Raw genomic sequence first — 25,106 nt, 5'->3', positions numbered from 1 at the left:
AAGCCTCTTTACGTACCGCACGGAGGGAAACTCACTGGTAAATCCATTAAGTGCCGACAAGGTTTCAGTCCGAGTGTCTCAGGCATTACCTGAGACAAGCAGGAACACGTCCTCCCCCCTGCTATGTAATTACACCGTGGCAGGGTTGAGGATGGATTGACATGTCATCGCCCACCACAAAATAGGTCTCCGGGTTGGTGCCATGATGAGTGGGCAGATTTTAGACGGTGTGCAAAACGCTTGCAAACCACAATGCAAGACGCATTGTGGGGAATTGAGCTTTATGACTAAGCTCAATTAAGGAGTTAAGGAGACTTAATGGCATAATGGGCAGGATTAACATGTGGAGTCAGGAGGTGGTCATGGTTACACGGACAAAAACGAGCAGTAAAGCGTGAATGATACAATAGAATGAAGAGCGTTGTATCTAACCTGGAGGTAGAGTCTCCTGACTCGCCTTGTCTTCAGAGTTGCCAGCCTGCCTGTGGCTGGACGAGTCGTTGCTGCCCCAGTCATCCTGCCACAACAACAGAACACAAGAGAGACATTGTGAGCACACACATCAAAAGTCATACCCGAGCACGATTGTGTAAGGAGATGTGAGTATCTGAGAGCTGATCCAATGTGACTGAGACAAAAAAAGTTTTTGGATCCAGCCGCTCCAAAACTATTTAACACAAAAGAAAAAAAGAAAGAAAGAAAGAAAACGAGAAAGAGGAGAGAGAAAGAAAGAAAAAGAGAGAAAGATACAGAAAGAGAAAGAGGGCGAGTCTCTTTTATACAGGAAGATACTGTACAACTTAATCAAAGCTGTCATCAAAGCAGGAAACTGAAAAGTTCCTCTATGTAATCATAAATGTCCTCTGTTTATTTATTATGTCATCCATTGTCTTCCAGGACCAACGAACCAACACTGGTTACTCAGACCCATACTTTTACCAATCAATCAAATATTTTGTGAACAGGCTCCAAAAAGACGATATTGAGCGAATTGTTTTTGGAAATGCTCAAAATATACTTGAAGCAATGGAGTGAGTGTGTGGTGCTTTTCTGATCAACCAGCCAGTCACACTGCCTAATAAGTCGATCAGATTGCACGCATCCACGTGAAACATGGAAGCCTTATTCGTTTTCAGACAGCTTCAGAGCATGCGGAGGACAGAGCACACGTTCTACAGTACAGTGATTCATGCAAGTTCATCTAATTCAGTGGACGGGGGAGTGAAACACAGCATGCGTGCAAGGCTAAAGTGGAGCAGCTCTTCTGCCATCACATGAAATCCCCGGTGCCTCAAAGTAAGGGGCTACTCCCTCCCGGTTCAGAATGAAGATTCTCCCGTCTGTTTTATGTTTTAAGAGCGAGAAGTCAGCGAGCCAAAATGTTGAGGAAATTAAGTTTCAAGTGCAGTTTGAGTAAATATTAGCTCTGCTGCAAATGTATCACAGCAATGTAGTATTTTATTTTGGGGGAAATTCCCTTGAATTATGTGTGGAGCAAGCTGTTTATTATAGTCTAGCTTTGATAACCATAGATGGTTCAGAATAGTAAATGGTTCGGTTTGTAAGATATAACCGTTACAAATGGGCCAAATTCAAACCAAGAGACCGGATAGAAACAGTGACACGGACGAGGGCAGAAAGAGAGGGCAGCTCAACAACCACTACATGCCTTCAGAATTCCCGGCAATCACATGGGATAAAAGAGTCTGCGAGATGACTCAACGTAAACATAAACCTCAATCTAAAACTAACTGTATCCTTCCATGTCTTCGCTGTATTCACACGTGATTCACGTATTCCTACTTTGGCACCCATCCAGCCTCTACTCCACCCTAACCAAACCCAAACTCTCCTGAAACAACACCACCACACCACGGACACTGCTGTAAACGCGTCCTCCTGGCACCGCGCCGTCTACTGGTTCCCCCCCCCGCTTTGATACGCATCTTGGAGGGGTGGGTCGCCGTCCAAACCCCCTGAGCGCTATCATCGTGCAACTTGCATCGCTTTTGATGAAGGTCGGCACATTGCTTTGCTGGTCTTTTCGTGCCACAATTTTTCATTTTTGTGACTTTCACTTACTCTCCGTTTCTCACACCTGGTGGTTAAAGAACGCGCGGTACCATCTAGGATCGGCCAACAGGAGGGTTGCTCTTTTCTCTCTTTACCCATTGAAGGATGTCGCCAGGCAATGTGTGCGGATGGTAGGGAGAGCCCTGGAGCTCAGGTGACTGGAAAATATGTCCGTCATACACATACAAACGACAGAAACATCTCTTCTTTCCATGGTCCTTCCTGCGTGCTCTGCCGTTCTGTTGACAACCTCTGCTCGCCTGCGGTTCACCCCTTCTACCCCACTCTTTACTCTTGTCACATGGACGGCCGCTCCGTCTGTCGGTCACGTGAAGGTTCTTAAAAAAAAATCAAGTTTGTTACAATTCTAGAGCGCGCATAATACGCAGTACACCGGTCGGCAGACCGCAGACGAGAAATTACCGACAGCCCACTCCGAGAGTCTGGTTCACAGGGGGAAATGACAAAATTAGCTAATCTCAAAATTGTCTTCCTTGGAAACTTTTAGGTCCCAATATATACAACTCAAATTAAAACACCCACACACAAACACGCCTCACTGCCATTAAGAGTAACATGAGCACTGAGGGTTTATAAACTGTGATGAAAGTACTTGTGTATCGTATTTTAATTTAGCAGTATGCGTCCAAGTCTCTGAGAGCCAGCAGGCATTCTAATGCTATCTGATCACATCTCACATCCGACAGGAGACTACTACAGCCAGCAGTCAAGAGTTGCGCAATAAGCAGAACTGCCAGATGCAAAGGCTAGGCTTCGGGGAGAAGTTGAGAGAACCCATCTTGAGGGTCCAGTGGAAGGCCACCGTGAAGCAACCAGGGACCAAGAGCCAGAGCCTTGGCAGGAGTATTAACATGCTCTGAACAGCAACGAGAACAGCCTCCCCGTTAGGCAGCCCCGACACTGGCTTTGAAGACCAAGCCACACGTTGTGTTAACCGAAATAACCTCATGTCCTGTCGTTCATGGCTTACAGGCAACGCACTACAATTGCCACCCACAAAGAAAAGCATTCGCTGGATTTTGGTGTGTAAAAAAGGTGGATTTCCATTGCCATCGTATCAGTTATGGTGCAAAAAGATCCTCCAGCCTGTTTGAGTCAGCTCTCCCCCATTAGTGGATTGCGAATTGAATGCAGATCTGTGTCAAGTAGTAGCATGGTTTGCCAAATCGTTTGCGTTGACATTCAATATTATGGTGCTGCTGTTGCTGTTGCTGTGGGCAATGGCAGAGCAGAAGGGTTCAACTTGAACAAAATCCAAACAGAAGAGAAAGTTATTAAAATCCCTCTAAATTTGAATCCCTTACATCAAAGAAGCATTGAATAAGCCTATTTTTACCATCAGTGACCTTTGAAGAAAAAACAAACAAGACAGAGAGTAACCTAGCAAACTCCAATATCACCGTTTATGAAATTGTTAAATGTGTTGAAAAGTTAAATGACTCATTCTATCATCAATGCGCATTGGACTTATAATTTTAAATGAAACGGACACGAGGAGACATTTCTTTCATCAATATTTTTTTCAGTTTGAACGGCTAGGAAAGTTTTCTGCAGCAAGCAAATGAGAGATTTACATTTGTGTACATTTTGAAAAGGGTACAAATGACAGATTGATGAATCATCGTCATACAGTGCACTGCACAAACACAGCCCATCCCGGCGGCATTTGTACTCACTAGCATGAGTCAAACTCAAACATTGCTAGATTCATTCTGCACAATTTGGACCGGACTGCAAATCATTTCGTCATCTGTTGCACATCAATTTTCCCATCTGAAAATTGAGCAAGCACATTTGAACATTGTGGATGTGTTTTGATGTAGATGTGTGTACTGTGTTGATGTAGGTGTGAACTCACACATGTATCAGCTTCCTGTTTGCCCTCCCTAACCTAAAGCCACGTGTTAAATCGGTTTATATTTTTACGTCCATACAAGAAAAAAATTATCTTCACACTCAAACTCCCCTACTAGCGAACAATATGTATGCTCACCGGTGTGGTCTCAGCGGGACCAGACATCCTCATTAGCTCCTTTAATTACATGTGTTTTACCAACTGGGACGGTTGCAAGATTTTATGTGTCATGGTTTGGCTACAAAAAATGTGACAGGTTTGCTGCGTGAGAAAGATGAGAAATCCCATCTGCCCTTTATTTGTGTGCACACACACACACACCAGCTAGTCTCAAGGATTTGATTAGGAGAATGGCCAAGAACCTTTCCAAGTAGATCGAGGTGAACAGCTGACGAATACAATATTTTCCATTGAGAAAACCTGTGTACTTGTGCAAATGTAATCTGGGGTCATCGACTGGTATACCAGGCGCTATTACGTTTAGATTCTTACTAGTAATGACCAGTGCACTCTCACTTCCCATTAAACATTAGTTACAGACCTTCACTTTCACTTGGCAGTTTGAGTAGTAAGAGCAGGAATGTACCCCGACCAGAAACCCAATGCACCACAACTGGCTACTGGTGTGACTTGAGCTTAATGCAGGAGCACCAAAGTCTCCATGCACTGCCAATTGTGTAGAACAGGGGTCTCAAACTCAATTTACCTGGGGGCCGCCGGAGGTAGAGTCTGGGTCGGGCTGGGCCGCATCAATTATTCCACAGAAAAAATGAGCACAACTGACCCAATCTAAGATAATGATCGGCTTATCATTAGATCACGTTGGCTATGTGATCGTTGACAACAGAATATCACCCCGCGGGCCTCAATTGGCCCCCGGGCCGCGAGTTTGAGACCACTGGTGTAGAAGGTCCTTGACTCAGAAGAAGCGAACAGTGTGTGAGGAGCTAGGGGGGAGGAGGAAGAGGAGTAGGCAGTAAAGAGAGGAAGAGAGGCACCGCTGTGTGATGCCTGCCTTTTAAAGCTGACAAGCCTCACAAACAAAAAATGGCGAGCAGGGTGAACTCTTAAGAGAGAGACCCAGGGCCCTATAAACTCATACCAGGCAGGGGCGGTGTGTGTGTGTCTCACAGGGGATCATCGATGATGAAAGAGGGATGGACAGCAGACACCAGCAGGAGAAGAGTTAAAAGGAGAGGAGGTAGAGAAACAGAGGGGCAGAGAGAGACCGGAGGATAGACTGAAAAAGAAGTGCTGAATCATCACAGACAGACAGACAAACAGACAGACAGAGAGAGAGACAGAGACAGAGAGAGAAAATTAGGTCACTCCTGGGTGGGAGAGGAGGTGCAAAAGGAGCAGGAGAAGTAGAGGGACAGAAGAGGCAAAAGGGGGTAAAAACGAGGGTGAGGAGGTGGCAAAAAGACTGCCCTGCTGGGGAATCGGGACCTTCAAATACCCACTCAAGTTATCAAAGCTCTTTCATCAGAGGCTTCCTCTCTGGCTCCTCACCCGGTCTTCTCTCCGCCTTTGATGCCTCCCTCCCCCATAACAGTAAGGGTTCTGTCCCTACATGCCAACAACAGCGATTTTTCAGGCTACACTTAGGTGCAGGTTTAAGCTGCAGGCCAGTAACAAAATAAACATAAGAACAGAAAGGTTGATTTCAGATGACGGTGTATCTCACACACACACACACACACACACACACACACACACACACACACACACACACACACACACACGCTGTTAAGGTTAAATACAAAGGTTGTTGAAAAAAAATTATTCTAACACACATGTAGGAAACCAGCAGAAGCAATTTCATGGACAATGAGCTCTGTGTTAGTAAAGGGATAGCTGCTACTGCAGTACCCAGTGCCATAGCATGACCTCATCCAACCGGAGTCTAGTGTGAAAGTCCAGCAAATTATGCAACATATGAATATTTTCTTTTCCATACAAGGAGAAAACCAAGAAGTTTGTGCGTGTGTGCACGTGTGTGCTTGCGTTTCAAGCCAAACTTCAGGCATGTGTAGATTAGATACCACTGGGAGCAGAGCGCTTTTTAAATGTGTCACGGCATGTCGCCTGTGACAGAACGGGAGTTGTTAAAAAATACAACATACCTGCGGCTGAATCAACAAATACATATTTTGTGTAGACCTTGAATTATAGTGTACATCATGCAAACCAGACTTGTATAACGCTTTTTTATAATTCATTTAGAATTTCTGATGTCTACCTTTATATTGCCTACCAAAGGAATGTTATTCCAGTTGGTAGTATATCTTACTGATATTTCTTAATGGGAAATCACAGATTTCTTTTTAATGGGTGACAATTAACAAACATCACAAACAATTTATATGCAAAGTAGGTGAAAAGGGATGGTGACTTAACTAATTTCAACTGGTTGGGTAAGTTTCCTAGTATGTATTGTGAAAATAATGGAGATTTATGAGGACCCAGAGATGAGTAAACAATAATTGATACGTAGACCGCTGGAAACCATGTGAGCTATATGCATCTCACGTGCCTGCGCAATGAGGGATGAATGAACGTTGTGTCGCATGCTATGCGGCAGTGTAGTGCTTTCCAAATGCTGTCCTTTGGGTTCGAGCGTTAAACTCCTCAAACCTACTCCCCATTAATTTGTTTATCTGAAAAGCTGATAACTGCTTAAGCAAAAGGGTTTCAGGAAAGTTTAAGCACAGCTATCAGAAGAAACAACCAATCCATTAAAAAGTAAAGCACGGCTAGACCACAGTTATAAATCAGAGTGAGCCGCCGAAGCATTTATGAAGATCCCACTGCATCCACGAGATTGGCTGCCAAGCCTCCCGAAGCAGATAGCCATCTCCCTCATTAATCTTGATAGCACGGGGAGATCCACACTCCCTCACCATCACTCACGTCTCAGCGATCACAGCGGCAGCCCGCTGCGCAAGTCCAGCATGATCAAAAAAGCAATAAAGCACATTAATGAAAGTATAATGATGAGCCATTGTTGCCACTGACTTTTATGGTTCCAAATGGTAAAGAGGCTAGGTTAACATTTAGCTACGGTTCCTGTACACTAGGAGACTTTGAAAGTCGGGGTCAACTTTAAAACACATTGTTACGGCTCCAGGATGTTCGCTTGCTACGTCTAGGGGGGAAGTAGGGGAACCATAACACATGTAACTGTTGGACTGACTGGGAGAACAATAACGCATGGCACAACAGCAAACTAGTTACATAGGTATATTTATTTGGCGAGCATTCCGCCAAGGGGAATAGGGAACTATAAGCGGAGCCAAATCAAAGAAAACAAGATAAAGTGACAACTAACTAGTGCACACATACAACCTAGCTAATACCTACAGAGGGTGGCCCCGCTTCTAACCTGATGTGATACCAGAGGAAAAGCTACATGATGGTAGTGTACACCCAAGGGTATCTTACCTATTCACCTAAGCCCCTATGGCATCTCAAAAACAAAGGCAACAGCATGACACAGCCAACAAACAGGCAGACAATGGCGTGTTACAATGGAGACAGGCAGGTGCAGGTTATCAAGGCCTGATGACACTGATTGGCCATCAGACAGCTCCCAGATTGGACAAGGGGTTGGACGATGGTGGAGGAACAGCCAATGGCGTGACACCTACAGAGAACACAGGAAGACACAGGAAAACAACCACACACGTAACACCCCCACCCATAAGAGCAAACATCACACGAGAAAGGGCATCCGCGCACACATTTTCAGAGCCCTTCTTGTGACGAATCACCAGGTTGTACCCCTGCACAATCTGCGCCCACCACATGAGGCGCTGGTTCTGATTATACATCCGGTGGAGAAATACCAGGGGATTGTGATCCGTGTAGACCACAATAGGCCTAGAACTCGATCCCAAATAAACTTAAAAAAACTGGAGCGCAAACAGCAAAGCCAGAGCTTCCTGTTCGATAGTAGAATACCGTCTCTGGCACTCATTGAACTTCCGCGGGAAGTAGCAGACCGGATGGTCCAGACCGTTGGAATCCTCCTGGATACGAACGGCACCGGCGCCTACATTACATGCGTCTACCTCATCCATTGTCACCTACTTTATCAATGTCGTCTCAGGACGCCCGTCTGAAAGTAAGGTTGGCCCCCTTGAATATGGAGGCGCAGGAGAGAGAGAGGCAAGCTGAGCGTGAGCACCAACTACAACTCCAACTGGAGATTTGACGGATTGAGGCAGAGAAGGAGGTGAAGCTACGGAGGTAGGAATTGGAGGCTGCAAGTGCGGCGCGTTCACCCCAAACCACCCTCTCTTCTCCACTAGCTGGCTCATTTGGCACATTGGATGTGACTAAACAAATGGCTTTGGTTCCGCAGTTCCGGGAATCGGAAGTCGATTCTTATTTTGGTGTGTTTGAACGCATCGCAGTTTCTATGCAGTGGCCTAAAAAGGTGTGGCCCCTCTTGCTTCAGTGTAAACTATCTGGTAAAGCTCAAGAGGTGTTGGCGTCCATTTCGTTGGAGGACAGTCTAGATTACGAAATTGTTAAAACCACTGTTCTTCGTGCATATGAGTTAGTGCCTGAGGCATATAGACAAAAGTTTAGGAGTTGAAAAAAGTCTCCTGATCGTACTTTCATGGAGTTTGCTCGAGAGAAGGCCACCTTGTTTGATCGGTGGTGCACCGTCACTAAAACTACAGATATTTCCTCTCTTCGAGAATTAGTCCTGATGGAGGAATTTAAGAATAGTATATCCGAACGAATAGTAACATACTTGAATGAGCAAAAAGTGACGTCACTGTCCAGGCAGCTGTGTTAGCGGACGAGTTTGTACTGACCCACAAGCCCGCTCATGTGTTATCTACCTCGACCACCACTCAGTTTCGCAAGTCAGTTTCACTTCCTTTACGCTCTAGGGAGGAACGGGAGTGATTTTATTGTCATGAACATGGCCATTTAATTGCTGACTGTCAGCTTCGTATGAGAAATCATCCACTGCCCGTTCAACAACCAAAGGGGGTTGGATTGATAAGTACAGTTTCTCGCTTTGTGGCAGTTATGCCGAATGTGTGCGTTTCTGACCTTCCTGACCCCAGCTACAAACCATTCATCTTGAGTGGTCTCGTGTCACTGACCGGTGATCTAAAGGACCAGCAAAAGGTTCAGATTCTCCGAGACACTGGGGCGGCCCAGTCGTTTATTCTCTCTGATGTAGTGCCATTGTCAGGTGATTCATTCTGTGGTTCCAGTGTTTTGGTTCGGGGCGTAGAGATGGGGTTTGTGCCAGTCCCCTTGCACCTGGTACATTTAAAATGTGATTTGGTCAGTGGAATTTTCAAAGTCGGGGTACGTCATAACCTGCGGGTAAAAGGCGTTTAGTTTATCATGGGCAATGATATTGCTGGAGGCAGAGTGCTGCCTATGTTGGAGGTATTGGACTGTCCCGAAGCTAATGCTGTGGATGAGTTAGCCGAGAGATTCCCTGGGATTTTTCCAGTGGGTGCTGTTACACGGGCACAGTCCCGACCATTGAGTGATGTGGTTGACCTATCCGACTCCTTTCTTGTCCCAGTAGGGGACACAAATGAGGTTACTGGTGCTACCCCTGTGCCCCCTCCACAGCCTGATAAGAACAATGCCGTCGAGTGTGCTGGCCTTAGTCTCGACCCATTGCCTCTACCGATAACTCGTGATAAGCTGGTTGCGATGCAAAAGATAGATTCTACACTGGAGCAGGATTATGTGAAGGCTGTTACTCCGGGTGGTGATGTCGACGGTAAGGTGGGTTACTTCCTAGATAATGCTCTTCTCATGCGTAAGTGGACTTCATCTCTTGATTCAGAAAGTGACTGGAGTGTGATCTATCAGATTGTAGTACCTGTTGCATATCGACAGGATATTCTATCACTTGCTCAGTCACATATGGTCTGGTCATTTAGGCATCACAAAAACCTACGACAGGATTCTAAGGCACTTCTTTTGGCCAGGTCTGAAACGTGATGTAGCTGCATTCTGCCGTACTTGTCACACCTGTCAGGTCACAGGAAAACCAAACCAGGTTATTCCACCCGCTCCTCTCTGTCCGATACCCGTGTTAGGTGAGCCTTTTGAGCATGTGTTAGTTGATTGTGTTGGCCCATTGCCTAAGTCTAGAACTGGTAACCAGTTTTTATTGACCATTATGTGTGTTGCTACACGTTATCCCAAGGCTATTCCCCTTCGGAAATCACTGCTCAGGCAGTAGCCAAGGCTTTGATTAAGTTTTTCTCAACGTTTGGGCTCCCGAAAGTTGTGCAAACTGATCAAGGAACTAATTTCCTTTCTAACCTTTTTGAGCAGGTATTGACATCTTTGTCTATTACACATAGAGTTTCCAGTGCCTACCACCCTGAGTCTCAAGGTGTCCTCGAACGTTGGCACCAAACGCTTAAATCCATACTGCGAAAGTACTATCTCAAGACCGGGAGGGACTGGGATGAGGGTGTTCCTTTTGCCTTGTTTGCGGTTCGTGAGATCGTTCAGGAGTCCTTAGGGTTTAGTCCGGCTGACCTTGTTTTTGGACACACAGTACGCGCCCCTCTCAGAGTTCTGAAAGACCAGCTTAGCTCGGGTAGTGCTTCTTCTCAGAATGTGTTAACTTATGTGAGCCGGTTCCGTGAACGGTTGCACAGTGCTTGTGCCCTCGCTAGGGAAGCTCTGTCCGCCTCAAAGGAGCGGATGAAGCGTCACTTTGATAAGAAGGCTGTCCCACATTCACTGCAGACAGGTGACCAGGTTCTAGTTCTGCTGCCCGTTCCCGGATCCTCTCTCTCTGCCCGTTTCTCTGGTCCTTATTATGTGGGACGGAAGTTGAGTGACAGATTATGTTGTACAGACCCCAGATCGGAGGCGCAAGTCAAGAGTTTGCCATGTCAACATGCTTAAGTTGTATCATGCAAAAGTTACTCCTCATGAGGACTCCGTAGAAGGGTCTACGGGTCCCACGGTCAAGTCTGCCGTTCCAGCTGTATTGGTTCCAAGCTCCTACCAGGTTACTGAGGGTGACGAGGATGGATTGGAGTTGCGGAGTGCTCCTCAACAGACCCCTCGGTTGTTGAACTCTCAGATGCTGTTATCTCTTGACTCGTATCTGGCTGAGGAACGTAGGGCTGACATGGTAGCCCTAATACGTGGGTTCTCTTGTCTGTTCGGTGATGTTCCTTCCCTGACCACCGTTTTGAAACATGATATAGATGTGGGAGGTGCAGCACCTATCAGGCAGCATCCATACCGCGTTAACGCTACAAAAAGGTTGATCATGACGCAGGAAGCGTCTTATTTAGTAGAGAATAATCTGGCGACTTCGAGCTCTAGCCCTTGGAGTTCACCATGCCTCTTGGTACCCAAGCCGGATGGCACGTTCCGTTTCTGTACGGATTATAGGAAGGTGAACGCAGTCACGATTCCTGACTCTTACCCGTTGCCGCGTATTGATGATTGTGTGGACACCATTGGGTCTGCCCGGTATGTGACAAAGCTGGATCTGTTAAAGGGATATTGGCAAGTCCCACTCACTGCTCATGCTTCGGAGATCTCTGCATTTGTTACTCCAGACAAGTTTCAGCAGTACTCTGTGATGGCGTTTGGGATGCGGAACGCACCTGCCACTTTCCAGCGCTTGGTGAATATCGTTTTAGCTGACGTCCCACTCTGTGCTGCATACCTCGATGATGTGGTTGTGTATTCGTCTGATTGGGCCGCCCATGTAAATACCTTGACAACAGTGTTCCAGCGTTTGGCAGAGGCTTCCTTGACACTGAATTTGGCTAAATGTGAGTTCGGTAGGGCTACCGTTACTTACCTTGGTAAACAGGTTGGGGGTGGTGAATGCGCCCCTTGGAGGCTAAGGTGACTGCTATCACTGCCTCCGCAGTGCCCACCACCCGGCGTGAGCTGCGCCGCTTCTTGGGTATGGCTGGGTACTATCGTGGTTTCTGTAAGAATTTTTCCTCTGTTGTCGCCCCGCTGACTAGTCTGTTGAGCCCCTTGGTCCCGTTTGCGTGGTCTCCAGATTGCCAACACGCTTTTGTTTCCATTAAGGCTCTGCTATGTAGTACCCCTGTTCTGGTGGCTCCTGACTTTGAGAAGCCGTTCAAGATGGAGGTAGACGCATGTAATGTAGGCGCCGGTGCTGTTCTTATCCAGGAGGATTCCAACGGTCTGGACCATCCGGTCTGCTACTTCTCGCGGAAGTTCAATGAGTGCCAGAGACGGTATTCTACTATCGAACAGGAAGCTCTGGCTTTGCTGTTTGCGCTCCAGTTTTTTGAAGTTTATTTGGGATCGAGTTCTAGGCCTATTGTGGTCTACACGGATCACAATCCCCTGGTATTTCTCCACCGGATATATAATCAGAACCAGCGCCTCATGCGGTGGGCGCTGATTGTGCAGGGGTACAACCTGGTGATTCGTCACAAGAAGGGCTCCGAAAATGTGTGCGCCGATGCCCTTTCTCGTGTGATGTTTGCTCTTATGGGTGGGGGTGTTACGTGTGTGGTTGTTTTCCTGTGTCTTCCTGTGTTCTCTGTAGGTCTCACGCCATTGGCTGTCCCTCCACCATCGTCCAACCTGGGAGCTGTCTGATAGCCAATCAGTGTCATCAGGCCTTGATATTGTGTAGCATCTACAGTAGCTGCCATCATTGCTTTACACGGGGAATGGGTTAGCCTAGCGATTGTAATACTTGCACTTGGTTCTATGAACATCTTTACTGTACCGACAGCGATATATTGTTTCACTTCTTATGACAAATGTACATATTGTAACAAAGGCACTTATTGTAAGTCGCTTTGGATAAAAGCGTCTGCTAAATGCCCTAAATGTAAATGTCTAAATGTTGATAACCTGCACCTGCCTGTCTCCATTGTATCACGCCATTGTCTGCCTGTTTGTTGGCTGTGTCATGCTGTTGCCTTTGTTTTTGAGATGCCATAGGGGTTTAGGTTAATAGGTAAGATACCCTTGGGTGTACACTACCATCACGTAGTGTACACCCAAGGGTATCTTACCTATTCACCTAGACGTGATTGATGTCCCCACGGTATATCTTTAAAATAGCTGCTGGATTTATCGACACCTCTCATGAGCACAGGCCCCATCATTTCTACTGAGACTAAAGGTTTCGAGAACAGTTTCAAGCCTGCGTTTCTGCATGTTTAGACAACAGGACTTGTTGCTCTGGTGAAAAGTTAGGCAGCAGGATAAGCCATTTAAAATTACAAGGAAGAAAATAATGGGTTCATTATTAACGTCAACATTTTAATCCAGATAGCCGAGTTGACCGTTATGAGGAACTTCGTGTGGTTGATTTCAGTGTTAGTCCCCCTCAAGGCCCTCACACTACGACAGACTGGCCCAATAATATCAAAAAGATTAGGAAATAATCTTTGCACTCAAGACTCAACAGGGGGTTGGCAAAATGTGTGTCTTAAGACCCCATCCATCACATGACAATCACAGCCGAATTCAGCCCTCATTCAGCTGACTCATTATCGGCGGTTTGGTCGCCTGGAGGCGTGGGGCCTTCACAGAGCCCTGATGTGGATTCAGCTTGATGACCGTCCGGCGTCGTCGAGTAGCCTGTCACAACGCAGCATTCGTGAAAGCTAAAATACCACTTTCCACTTTCTTGTGATCCATATGGGTTGTAGCCTATTTTGAGAGCCGGGGTCTATTCTAGTTCTATAGTGTCTAGCAGCGGACTGGTCGACAAAGCCCCACCCGAGCATTATCAATGTGGTTTCGAGCAAGACAAGGTTTCACTGATACAGATACATGCAGCTGGCCCCAATTTTGGTCTGTGAAACATGGAAATATCCATCGAGAAGCAGGCCTTTAAAACATCAATGTTGGAGAATGACTACTCGTACAACTGTTCATTATGTCTAATTACATAGTAAAACATACATAGTTAAGCATGTTGTTTAACTTGGCAAGTAAAAGGAGACATTTTGCCTCATGCCAAGGAGGGATAGCTCATTCATTAAAAAACAATATATACAAGGGTACACTTTCCTGTATGAGGCAGTTCAGAGTGTACCGTCTTTGCTAGGAAACGCAATTAGGGACCACTGTTATTCAAGTCTCAAAGCCCCCTCTGGTGATTGTTGTACTTCTAACAAAACAGATTTGGGGTTGCTTGGCTGATTTTTGACTTCTCTGTACATTTTCATATTCAAAGCATTTTGTGCAGACTGTTTCTCTCTTCTCCATCTATGCCAAAACGTTATTGACTATATCTACAAAAAAACAAAAAATCCAAGTGTGCAATCAAAATCCTATATTTTGTTGCATTCAATGACAATATAGGTAGCCCACTACAAATGCCACTCTGAACAACTGAGGCATTAGTTTGGTTCGTTTTTAATATGAATGGGTATAAAACAAGTCATACAACTTGGGCACAGCGACCGCACACCAAAATTCTTTACTCACACAGCGGCCAATAGCTGAAGGGGGAGTTAGTTTAACCGAGGGGTACGCAATAGGACAAGTTATTTATTTGTGCGAAAGTGGAGCCTCTGATCTCCAATAGCAAACTCGAAACCGCAATTTAAGCCCCAATCATTTATAGATTAGCTTGGACAAGTGTAAACTCTCTCTCTCTCTGTGCGTGTGTTTGTGTGCATGCGCGTGTGCGTGCATGTGATGAATGTACCATAATAAAAATATATGAAACTTACAGAGCGAATGGAGGACAAGGGAAGAACATCAAATAACGAGAGAGGGGGGTGAAAGGTCAGGGAGCCTGAGGGGTTAAGGAGAGCCATGGGATCTCTTGGAGGATCAAAGCACTTTAACGAGCCTCCGTATGCATCTGTTTGGCTAGACCAGGCTCTATTCATGCCTTTAACATGATGTTAGACAGCCAAGCACTGTGCACAGGAGGAGGGGAACCGCTACAAAACAATCGTCAGCTAAACAAGGTGGCCAGCAGCCAGCTATTTCAAGACACATCCTGACAGGATCTGAAGTAATCACATGTGCTTCAGCGCGGGCCAAGCCTCGAGGAAAGCCAACTCAACCCACTTCGGTCGTGGAAAGTGAACGCAGTACAACAAAACTGCATCAAAGGGAAAAGAAAAAGCTTGTGCTAGTTTGCGAGTGTCCCAGGTGATGAACAGTACAGTTTTCACCGGGTTCCCCCTTGAAGCAAATTACTTGAAAGTGTGGCAAGAGACCAGACTACATTTCTCATCGACTTCAGTAAAGAGGTAGAGCTGAGTGGGGGGGGGGAGGGGTAACCAGTATCTAGCACAGAGCGAGAACACAGGAGAATGGGGTGAGTCAGGGTGAGAGAAGGCTAGAATAAAAGAGAAAAAGGAGACAGAACAACTACATGGAAAGTGGGAACATTGACGTTTAGCCAGCTGGGGAGAAGATGCAGAGCTCAACCATTGTCACATTGAACACAGTGTCACAGGATAATACAAAGAAACCATTCAAGATTTGATATAGTGTGTCCTAATGCCCCGTTGACAGCTTAAATGCAACAATGACAGAATTACTCGTACAATGGCCCCGTCATCTTCTTGAATTATGGTATTATGTGAATTGTGTGGCAAAGGTCTATTTTGTATGGTTTATTATATTTCTAGGTTCCTCCAAAACTGAGAAGATAGTTTGGGGGGGGGGGGGGGGGGTGAACAAACAACATGAAACATGCCATCGGAACCATTATGTGGACTTATCAACTATCATTATCCCCACACCCTTCCCACACAAAAGCAATGATATGACACAATGGAGTCCTTGTTTATTTATAGTAACCAAGACTTGCTATAACACAAAGATGCAGCAAGGTTATTTAAACAGTCAGCAGAATGATTAGGTCAGAACACCCTCCAAATGTGCCTAGTGGTTATCCTCAGGCCATTACATGATAGCCCTTAGCCAGCATTTTCCACAGTCAATCACAGATAGCCTTTTTGTGTGCCTTAACATCCCTTGAACCTAAACCAATTAAAGTCGTCAGTCACAAAAAACTATTGCCAGTCTGGGAATTAAACCCACAATATAATTGAAACTTTTGCTGTTACAGTTATGCTAGTTAGGCTATACAGAACGATGCCAGTATTGTGGCGCGTGCCGTCCATATGGGCAGGTGGGGCGGCGAACTCCCTGCAAAAGCATGCTCCCAAAATAAATAGTTCCTCAGTAAATCATTGCTCCAAGTTTATTTTTAATAATGTGATTGTCACATTAACCATCTATAGTTTCTGTAGGCTTTCCGACTATTTTTGGTCTGTTGATATCAAATTGATGGTGGCAATTCTAGGAGGGACCGCGTCCCTCCGTATGTTTCTCGCATAACCCTGCAGGCCGCAATAAGAATTGCAATCCGCGCTATAAGACGCCCATATGGTCGTAAAGTAGTCTGCCCCAAGGTCATATTCTAGGACTGTTGTTGTTTAAAATCGAATTACTCCGCCTGTATCTTTCGTCTTTCGGCAGACATGGAGAGTGGTGTTGCACCTGCGATTAACGTCTCTATTAAAAAACCCATTTGATAGGTTGAAATTTGAAGAGAAATTAGCCATCAAACAACTTGGACCAGACAAACCGGCTATTCATGTTAGCCAACAAACGAAGGATAGAGGGAAAACGTACAACAGAACTTTCTCCCGAGCTTGGTATGAGAAGAAAAAATGGATATGTGATTGCTCAAAAAGGAACACCGTTTTTTGTTACCCATGTCTACTCTTCCGAGCAAGTGTGTGCCCACGACAAGGGGATGTATGGACCACGACCACTTTTCAGAACGAGCTAAGAAACATGAGCCAAGCAAAGCACATTTACATTGTTCAATGAACTTGCCATGCTAGGTCAAGCTAATATTGCCGCGCAGCTGGACGAGGGCTATCATGTCAGTGTGAGGAATCACAATAAGGAGGTCGAAAATAACCGACACATTCTGTCAAAGCTCATTGACTGTGTATAATTCTGTGGAGCATTCGAACTGGCTCTCAGAGGACATGACGAGTCTGAATCATCAGATAACCCTGGTGTCTTCCTGGGCTTAGTGGATTTAGTAGCATCATTGGATAGCGCAATGAGAGAACATCTGGAGAAGGCAACGGTGTACAAAGGTACGTCCAACCGCATTCAGAATGAGCTTCTCGATTGCATGCTTGATGTAATTCAGGGACGCATTATACAAGATCTGGAAAACACAGAATTCCTGGCAGTGCAGGCCGATGAAACGACTGATGTTTTAACCCATTGCCAATTCGTTGTTGTGTTTCGTTGCATAGACGAAGCCAACACATTGCAGGAGAGATTTTTTAGTTTCAAACAAATCTAGTCTATGAGAATAAGGATCTCTTGCTGGAATGCTTTAATACTATTTGAGTATCTCCAAAATTAGATGCAATCTCAATCAGAGAGGCAAAGGGCTACTGCCGAATGCTCGGTGACAAAGAATTCCTTTTTTATCTTGAGCTGTTCCATACCATACTCTCCCGTGTAGATACATCCTTTGCACAGCTTCAGAGGAGAAACATTGCTGTGGTGCATACTCAAAGGATTGTAGAAAACTTTGTCAGCTCAATTTCAAAAGTTCGCGATTCAGCGCCTTCTATTTCTGCGCAATTCACTCCTGAAGCACCTCGACGTGGTGGCGCTCCAGACTTGCAGAGAATTGGATATGGAGTGTGTGACACTGTAATTGCCAATGCAACAGATAGATTTACATTTACTGGACACTTGGCTGCAGCTGTACTGTTTGACAGTGAGTGTTTCCTGAATACGCAGACGATTTCCCCACAGCAGCCCTAGGAAAGGCCCTTCTACTTTTCATTAATTTATTTGCAGTGCACTTGCCTATGTTGTCTATTGACAGAAAAAATATATTGGGATATTCGGTTGGAATTGTTAAGGCATTGAAGCCTGTTTATTTATTTATTTCAGCAGGTATTAAAATTGTATACCTGATTTCATACCTGATTTAAACAGCTGTTATTGAGAAATACCTGATTTCAAAAGTGTTGTTATTGAGAGATTTGCACACATCGTCGGGCCAAGGTCCAAATCGAAGGTCTGCTTGATTGATGACTTGTATTTCTACTTTTGATGTATTTGCAATGCACTCGCTAAGCCTGTTGTTAAATTTTTGTTAGGTTGTTAAAATAAAATATGGAAGAAATAACTTCCCTATAATGTCGAATTTGTCCTTTGAAATTTTTGACTTTGCAGAGTTGGTGTTTCCATTGCACATAGGCTATTCTAATTAGCCCGACATCATATGACGATTGTTGCGGATGGCACTTCAAAAGCGTGCAGTAACATTAGGCTATTCGTTTATTTTGTGGGTGTGGTCATACGCCAGTAGTTTCTGCCCCACCGAAATAAAGGGGCACCGCAGGCTACTGATTGCATCAGTGTTTCCCATACATAGACCAATGTGTGGCGCAGCGCCAAAGAATGAACACCGAGCGCCAAAAAATGATTCCGCTTTTTTTTATTTTTAAAAATTACGCGATTTTGAAATATAAATATCGTTCCGTTCATTCATCTCCCCATAGCACTCTTTCTCCCTGTCATTCTCGTTCACACACGCACACAGACAAGCGCGCATACATGCCAATGGTGCGCGGGTACACAATTGGATCAACCAATAACTGTGTATCACTGATACACAGTGGCGGCTGGTGATCAAAAATGTTGGTGGGGCACATTAATAGACAAAGGACAGGGGGTCTGGGGTCTGGGGTCTGGGGCTTACACTTATAACATTGCTTGGGGAGTCCAATTCCTCCACTGAAAAGGGTGGAAAGTGCTTATAACTCTCTGCTAGTTAGCACTCTATCTCTTCTTTACATGTGGTTGTGTTGCACGAATACTGCTTAGGGAGGTGGCCTATTTGATTGATTCGCTGAATTGTCCAATCATGTGGTGATAACAAAAAAAGAAAAGCGATACCATTGGCCTGGGGCGCACACTGATGCGACCCGAGGGCGAATTTTCTTGCGCCAATGAAAAGCTGTCTCTGCTTGATAGACAGCAAAAGGTTAGCGAGCTTACATTGACTTCAACGTGGCCGGCGCCCCTGACTTGGAGGAGGGCTTTATTTTGAATGACCAATAACTAGCCTAGTCCAAATCATTGACGTTCAGACGCATTTAAATGGTTGCTAGCATTGACAAGTATATCACACAATTAAACGAGGATAAACGGTATGTATTTTTGTTGACTTATTTCGTATTGATAATAGTTGATTAATAGTTGGCAGATATATTCAGGTGAATATTTCACGGAGGGGCGGCGCCCTAGCGCCCTCTATTGACCCACCGCCACTGCTGATACATGCACACGCAATCACGCACAGACAGCGGAATCGTCCGGTCCTCTCAACGCGTCTACAAAGGAAAACCGCAAAAAAAATGGCGCACGATAGCCCGATTACACTCCCCCCCCGTGGGAAACATTGTGCATGTCAACTCATATAACATCATTATTATATTCATTTTATTAAGTTAATAATAGAGAAGTGGAGCTAATATTTGCTCATTTCCTTTTTCCAGAAGGCAGCCAATCAAATACCAAACATCTCTGTGAGCTAGCCTGATGAGGTCAGGATTTCAGACCTTCATTCCATTTGTCTTTCTGTCCAAACAAGACAAATCTCAGTCAATTACAAAGTGTATACATGTCCATTTCGAAGAGAATGTTCAGCTGGCGAAGTCTCATCATTTAATTTCAAGTTTAAAAATAGAAACACATACAATACAAAAAACTAATAAAACATAAAAAGATAAGTTGTTTAATAGAAATGGATCAGAAGGATGAGACGCCAAGTGTCTAAATATGACGCGTGGGCCAGCCAGTTCTGGATGAGAGGGTTTTTTTGTTTTGCATAGGAGTCTGTTTCCACAGTGAAATGTATCTTAACTAAATATAGATCCACCCTGAGTTGAGCGGATGTTCTGCTACTTCTCAGACCATCGCAGAGCAAAGCCACCTCCCGCTTTCACAACCCTCTCATTAACACTAACTGAGTGTATTACATTGTTGATAAATGTATCTCAAATTATTTTACTTGGACGTTATACGCTTCGGTCTAAAATCGCGGTTTTCGTCTAAAATCAACGGTTCTATTTCAAATTGTAAAAACAACTAAGCCAAATTGACATTACTGCTTCTGAAGTGGTAAGAATCAACAGTTTCAACAATACTTTATACACTGGAAGTATGAAATAAAAGTCACAATACACGTTTGAGCCCCTCCAAGATACTAGGCGGGGGGCTTTCTTTTAAGCCAAGAGGTAGTTTAAATATTACACATTGTGACTTTAAATGATTCATTGGAGTTATTGATAAGCCTGTTAAAACAACAATAGCTGGAGATCAGGACAACAGAGTGAACATTAAAACAGTCTGTGAGGAATAGAGCAAAGGAAAAACTCATTTAAAAAAATAGAAAAAATAAATGTCACGGAACAGTAGTTCGGTTAGATAAGTAAAAAGGCCTGGTGTTAGGCAGCAAGAAGGACACAATGAACAATAAGAAATAAAAGAAAATACTGTTTTTCACATTAAGTACAACAAGGATAGATTGCACTTGAGAACACTGATAAAGTTACATTACGGACTGGAAAATCCCAGACACCCGTTTAGAACAAGATTCAATATCACGATTCATGCTTGTTGAACTGTGATAACAATGGGATTCATGAAAAGCCATTTCAACTTTCATGATCCCCTCATACGGGGATCGTTACACACATGCACATCTACATTTCCAGCGTGCAATTTCCTTGTTCCCCCTTTTGTTTCTCTCTTACGACCTCAAATTCCCCTTCTTCATTTAGCAGTCCGTATTCCGTCACACAGGGACAAAAACCAACTCCAGCGTGCGTGTGGGAAAGTTGTGATTAGAATCACTCTGACAACTTCCAAGCCTGACATCACCAGACAATTAGAAGATGTGTATTAACACGTTATCTTTGGATGCAATTGTATTGACCTACAGCCAATCAAAGCAACGAAATGTGTTCCAAATGCATCTTGGTTGATTATGAAACATCAGCGCTCTTGTAGGGCGCTCCTCTGTCATCCTATCAAACCCGCCCCATAGGAGATAAATGGTTGAGATTGGCCGGACTGGGGCCAGGTCCGCTGGAAATCTATCTGAATGGGAGGAGGGCCAGAAGAAAACTTGATCTATCATAAATCGACTGGTTCCCAGGCCAGAAGAAAGAGGGACACAGGAGTGAATAATTACAAAAATATATAATATTCAAAATATTGGGGGGGTTGATCATGAAAGCCAGCTCCTTTTTTCAAACCCCATTGCATTCTGGATTGGTCAGATAGGTTTGGAAGTATGACATATTACCACAAGCCACTTTTATGTACAAAACAGGAGAAATATCTGGAACCTCAAGTGTTTTAGGAGTAAAACTCCAGCGACAGGGCCAAAAGGGACCTGGCAAGTGTAATTAAACTAGTTAGAAATCTCATGGCCATGGCTCATGGTGCAAACCAGTGGAGATATCACGGCACAGATCTCCCTCGCACCATCTCTCGTGGAAAAGAGTAACACTCATCCTAAACTCGTACAGAAGACTGAACATCTGTTTTGGACCGAGTGGCCTGAGTCACGCCGGCCAGGAAACAGAGTTTGGCAGTGCTAGCAACTACTAAATAGTGACTAGCAGCTTGAGCCAGGTCCCAGTGTGTAGGGGAATAGTATGTAGCCTAAATATATGCACACTTGTTAGTGGTGTGTGTGTGGACTCCTGTAATCTGGTGATTACAGGAGTCACCTCACCACAGGGCACGCTCACGCGCACACACACACACACACACACACACACATGCACACACTTTGCCTTGTATTAATGTATTTGAATGTAGTGTAGTGAACAGGGGGGCGCCCTATGGGATTTTAAGAAAACGGCATACCAAGGCACATTGAGATACAGGTTGGCCTACCGATGAAGCCACAGCTCTGGACAAGCAAAGACAGGTCAGGAATCAGGCTTGGGGCTACAGAAAGCTTCACTTCGAAGGGGAGCCCTCTGCACTTTCTAAATCAACGCCAGCCTTAGCATCGTTCTATCTTCTGCCTACACCTCAGGCTGTAATGTCAAAGAGCAGACAGACCCCACATTAATCTGTCCAGGTCTCAGTTAGGGTGCTGAGAAACCCTGCAGGAGAGTGGACTGGTAGGTGACCAGGCATTTCAGAGAAAGGGATAGAGAGGGCAACGGAGAGAAAGGGATGGAGGAGTGCCGCTCTGCAACGCTGATTACAGCATTTCATGGAATTTAATTATGATTACAAGCATTGTTTATAATGTGACTTAATGGGGGTAGATGATAAAATCAGTGTCGCTTAGTTTTCTCAGGGGGGTCAGGACCCGCCCACTCCCCTCATTCATCTGTCTGTCATCACACTGATGATTAGCAGGAAAATAACTCAAGCATGAGATGGTATCCAATTGACAACAAATCTGGGAAATGAGGATTGTCGCAGAGGTGAATCACAGTGAACAATTTGGGCCTTTTCCCTTGAAACACTTCATCCAACTGTTGCACTTCATTTCATTTTCATTAGGGCAATCTATTTTTTAAGTTAGAGAAATCAATTTGAGAGCACATTGGTTGCGTGGCCCTGGCGGCCTACCTCCAGTCTGAACATATTGTTCCATTTGATTCTAATTTGACACACAAAGCAGGTTTGTAATACAATGACAGAAAATACAAAAACGATTATTTATTTTCAAAGCCATTATGTGACATTTCAATATGCCACCACCACACTTAAGCAAAGCTCACAAAGATGTTATCATGAAAGGCTATACCACGCTTACTGTCAAACAGGGCATCTGTCCGCCAAAAACGTAATTACTTCAGGCAACTTGGTGCTCAGAGCCTATGTGTGACAAGATAACTTCTAGTTTACTGTCCACTGATAGGAAATGCATTTCCATTCAGCCCATAAACATAAACAGAGCGGAGGCTCTATTAAATGCCTCACACACCATAAGCGATAGTGACTAGAGTGGGGTGAAACCGAAGGGTTGTTTACCAGGGCAATATTCATTGATGCTGAACAGGCACAAACACCTCAACCTCAATCTCCTTTATCGACTGACCATTTAAAAACAACACTTGTGTGAATTGTATACAACTTTAGAGTCAAGTTATTAAATCATCATTTTTTATACATATTCTATGTTTTATTTTCTGACATGAATAACAGAAAGAATGCAGGCTACATCTTAGTAGCTTGGATGCTAGGGAATGGAAATGATTGGGTATTTTTGTTGCGTTTATCAACGAAAGTCAAGAATTCTAGACAGTTTGCAAGCAAGGTCAATTTGAGTCATGAAACGTTGTACGAAGGGTGAAATGTCTTAGTTTTGGTTTAAATAAATAAGCAAAAAATTAACAAATATGAACAAATTACACACACACACACACACACGCTTATCAAGTTAATGGAAAAGCAATAGAACAGCTTTGGTTGACTGAAGCAAAGCAAACAGTGAAGTAGATAACAGGCAGGTGGTACATGTACAAGAAGATTAAAACATGCACACGCAGACATATACACACATCGAGAAGGTAGGGATAACTAATATCCTGTGCAAACACAGAGACCCACACAGACTCCCACACACCCTGGGTTCAATATTCCAGCAATATTTAAGACGGTCTGTATCCGGAATATATGTACTTATTTAAACAGCACACCTCTATTTGTGTGTACTTTATTAATTCTTCACAACAATTTAAACATTGGAGTAAACATACATGGCAACGTTTGGATTCTGACTAAAATCATTACAAAAGATAGAATAACGATAGCAAAACAATTGGTAAAGCCTTGTTTAAATTGTCATGTGCATTATAAAGCGTAGGGACGTATAGTCCCGTTTTGAACTTATTCATACATAAAGTACAGTGTGTCCATGTGAGAGTAGGTAGTCGCCTACTTGATTGCTTAACACAAGAAGCATTTTAAAGACGACTTAGTGAAAAGCTGAAAACGTTGGAAAGTCTTCTAGCCTAACGATTATAACTATCAAACAATAGTTAAACCCTGTGTAGATGTCACATCCCCGTGACATTATCTCTATAAAAATGCATACTTTCTCACTGCCATTGCTGTTGCTTGCAGTGGCTTATGATGACGTGCTCCACAGTCCAAAGCCCCCGGCCCGGTGTGCCAGACAAGCCGGTTAATAGTTAGTGCTTTGGCCATCTTATCAAGTGTGTTTGGGGAATTAAAAAGGCGTTTGTGTGAAGAGGCACATCACTTGCATGTTAAAAAATGCTTAAATGCTTAAATGCACTTTAATGTCACAGAAAAGGCAGTCGGAACAGCGGGGGATCGGTGAGTGTAAACTAGCCGCTACTCTACTGCCCTTGCCCACATTAGATTTCGACAAAAAGAAAAATCAATGCTCAGCCAGATAATAAAAAGGCCCATACGCATGCCTCCAATCTTTTTAGGCAAATATAGGTTATATTTCACCATATTTGCCAGAGGCAGGAAAACGTCCGTAGATCAGTGGAATTCTGGCTTACAGGTTGTGATGTTTAATGCATTCAGAAAAAGCAGGCGAGCAAAGGCAATCCTACCTTTCGACTCAACGATGTCCCCGAGTAGAAGTAATAGGCTATTCCCAAAACCCATAGCACCGCAAAACACAACAGTATTCTCGATTTCCTCCTCATCGCGGACTGTTTTTCTTTTGTCTTGAGTGTCAAGATGTGCGGGTTTCGGGTTTCGCTGTTAGCAACGGTTCGTCCTGGCTGGCCGTTCAGGACGCTTCGCCGTGCGGCTTCGGAAGGCTTCGTCGGTCGGTCAGCACAAGCGAAGAGAGCAGGAAGCAGCCAGCCAACATCACCGGGGTTAGAGGGGAAAGGCTACTCCGCTCTAATCCAATCACGCAGCGGCTGAGGCAGCCACGGAGGAGGGACAGATTTGGCAGCCGTGTTCAGTGGCTTGCTGTGCCTTGCCGAGCCATACTACGTGCTGTGGGGGGTTGGGACGACGCTTGCTGAGAGGCATAGGGGAATGGTTGTTGAAATATTTCAGAGTGATTCGGCAGTAATGGATATGGGATGTTCAACCCATGTGGATGCATTCAGTTATTAATTTAACGCTAGAAGTC

At 44.5% G+C, this 25,106-nt stretch overlaps 1 protein-coding gene across 1 annotated transcript in view; it reads right to left on the bottom strand.

The window, feature by feature from the left end:
- Positions 1 to 24,843, bottom strand: part of galnt2 (UDP-N-acetyl-alpha-D-galactosamine:polypeptide N-acetylgalactosaminyltransferase 2) — a 40,823-nt gene extending 15,980 nt beyond the window's left edge. The window contains exons 1-2 of the mRNA XM_079736905.1: positions 24,571 to 24,843; positions 433 to 517 (exon numbers count right to left, since the gene is read on the bottom strand). Of these exons, the coding sequence (XP_079593031.1) occupies positions 433 to 517; positions 24,571 to 24,666 (181 nt within the window). The 5' untranslated portion in view covers positions 24,667 to 24,843. The remainder of the gene's footprint in view (positions 1 to 432; positions 518 to 24,570) is intronic.
- Between the last annotated feature and the right edge of the window lie 263 nt (positions 24,844 to 25,106).

The sequence above is a fragment of the Pollachius pollachius genome (genome assembly GCF_949987615.1).
Source record: "Pollachius pollachius genome assembly, chromosome: 5".
Taxonomy (NCBI): domain Eukaryota; kingdom Metazoa; phylum Chordata; class Actinopteri; order Gadiformes; family Gadidae; genus Pollachius; species Pollachius pollachius.
Note: the sequence above shows the minus strand (reverse complement) of the source record. Positions and strands in the feature narration are given on the sequence as shown.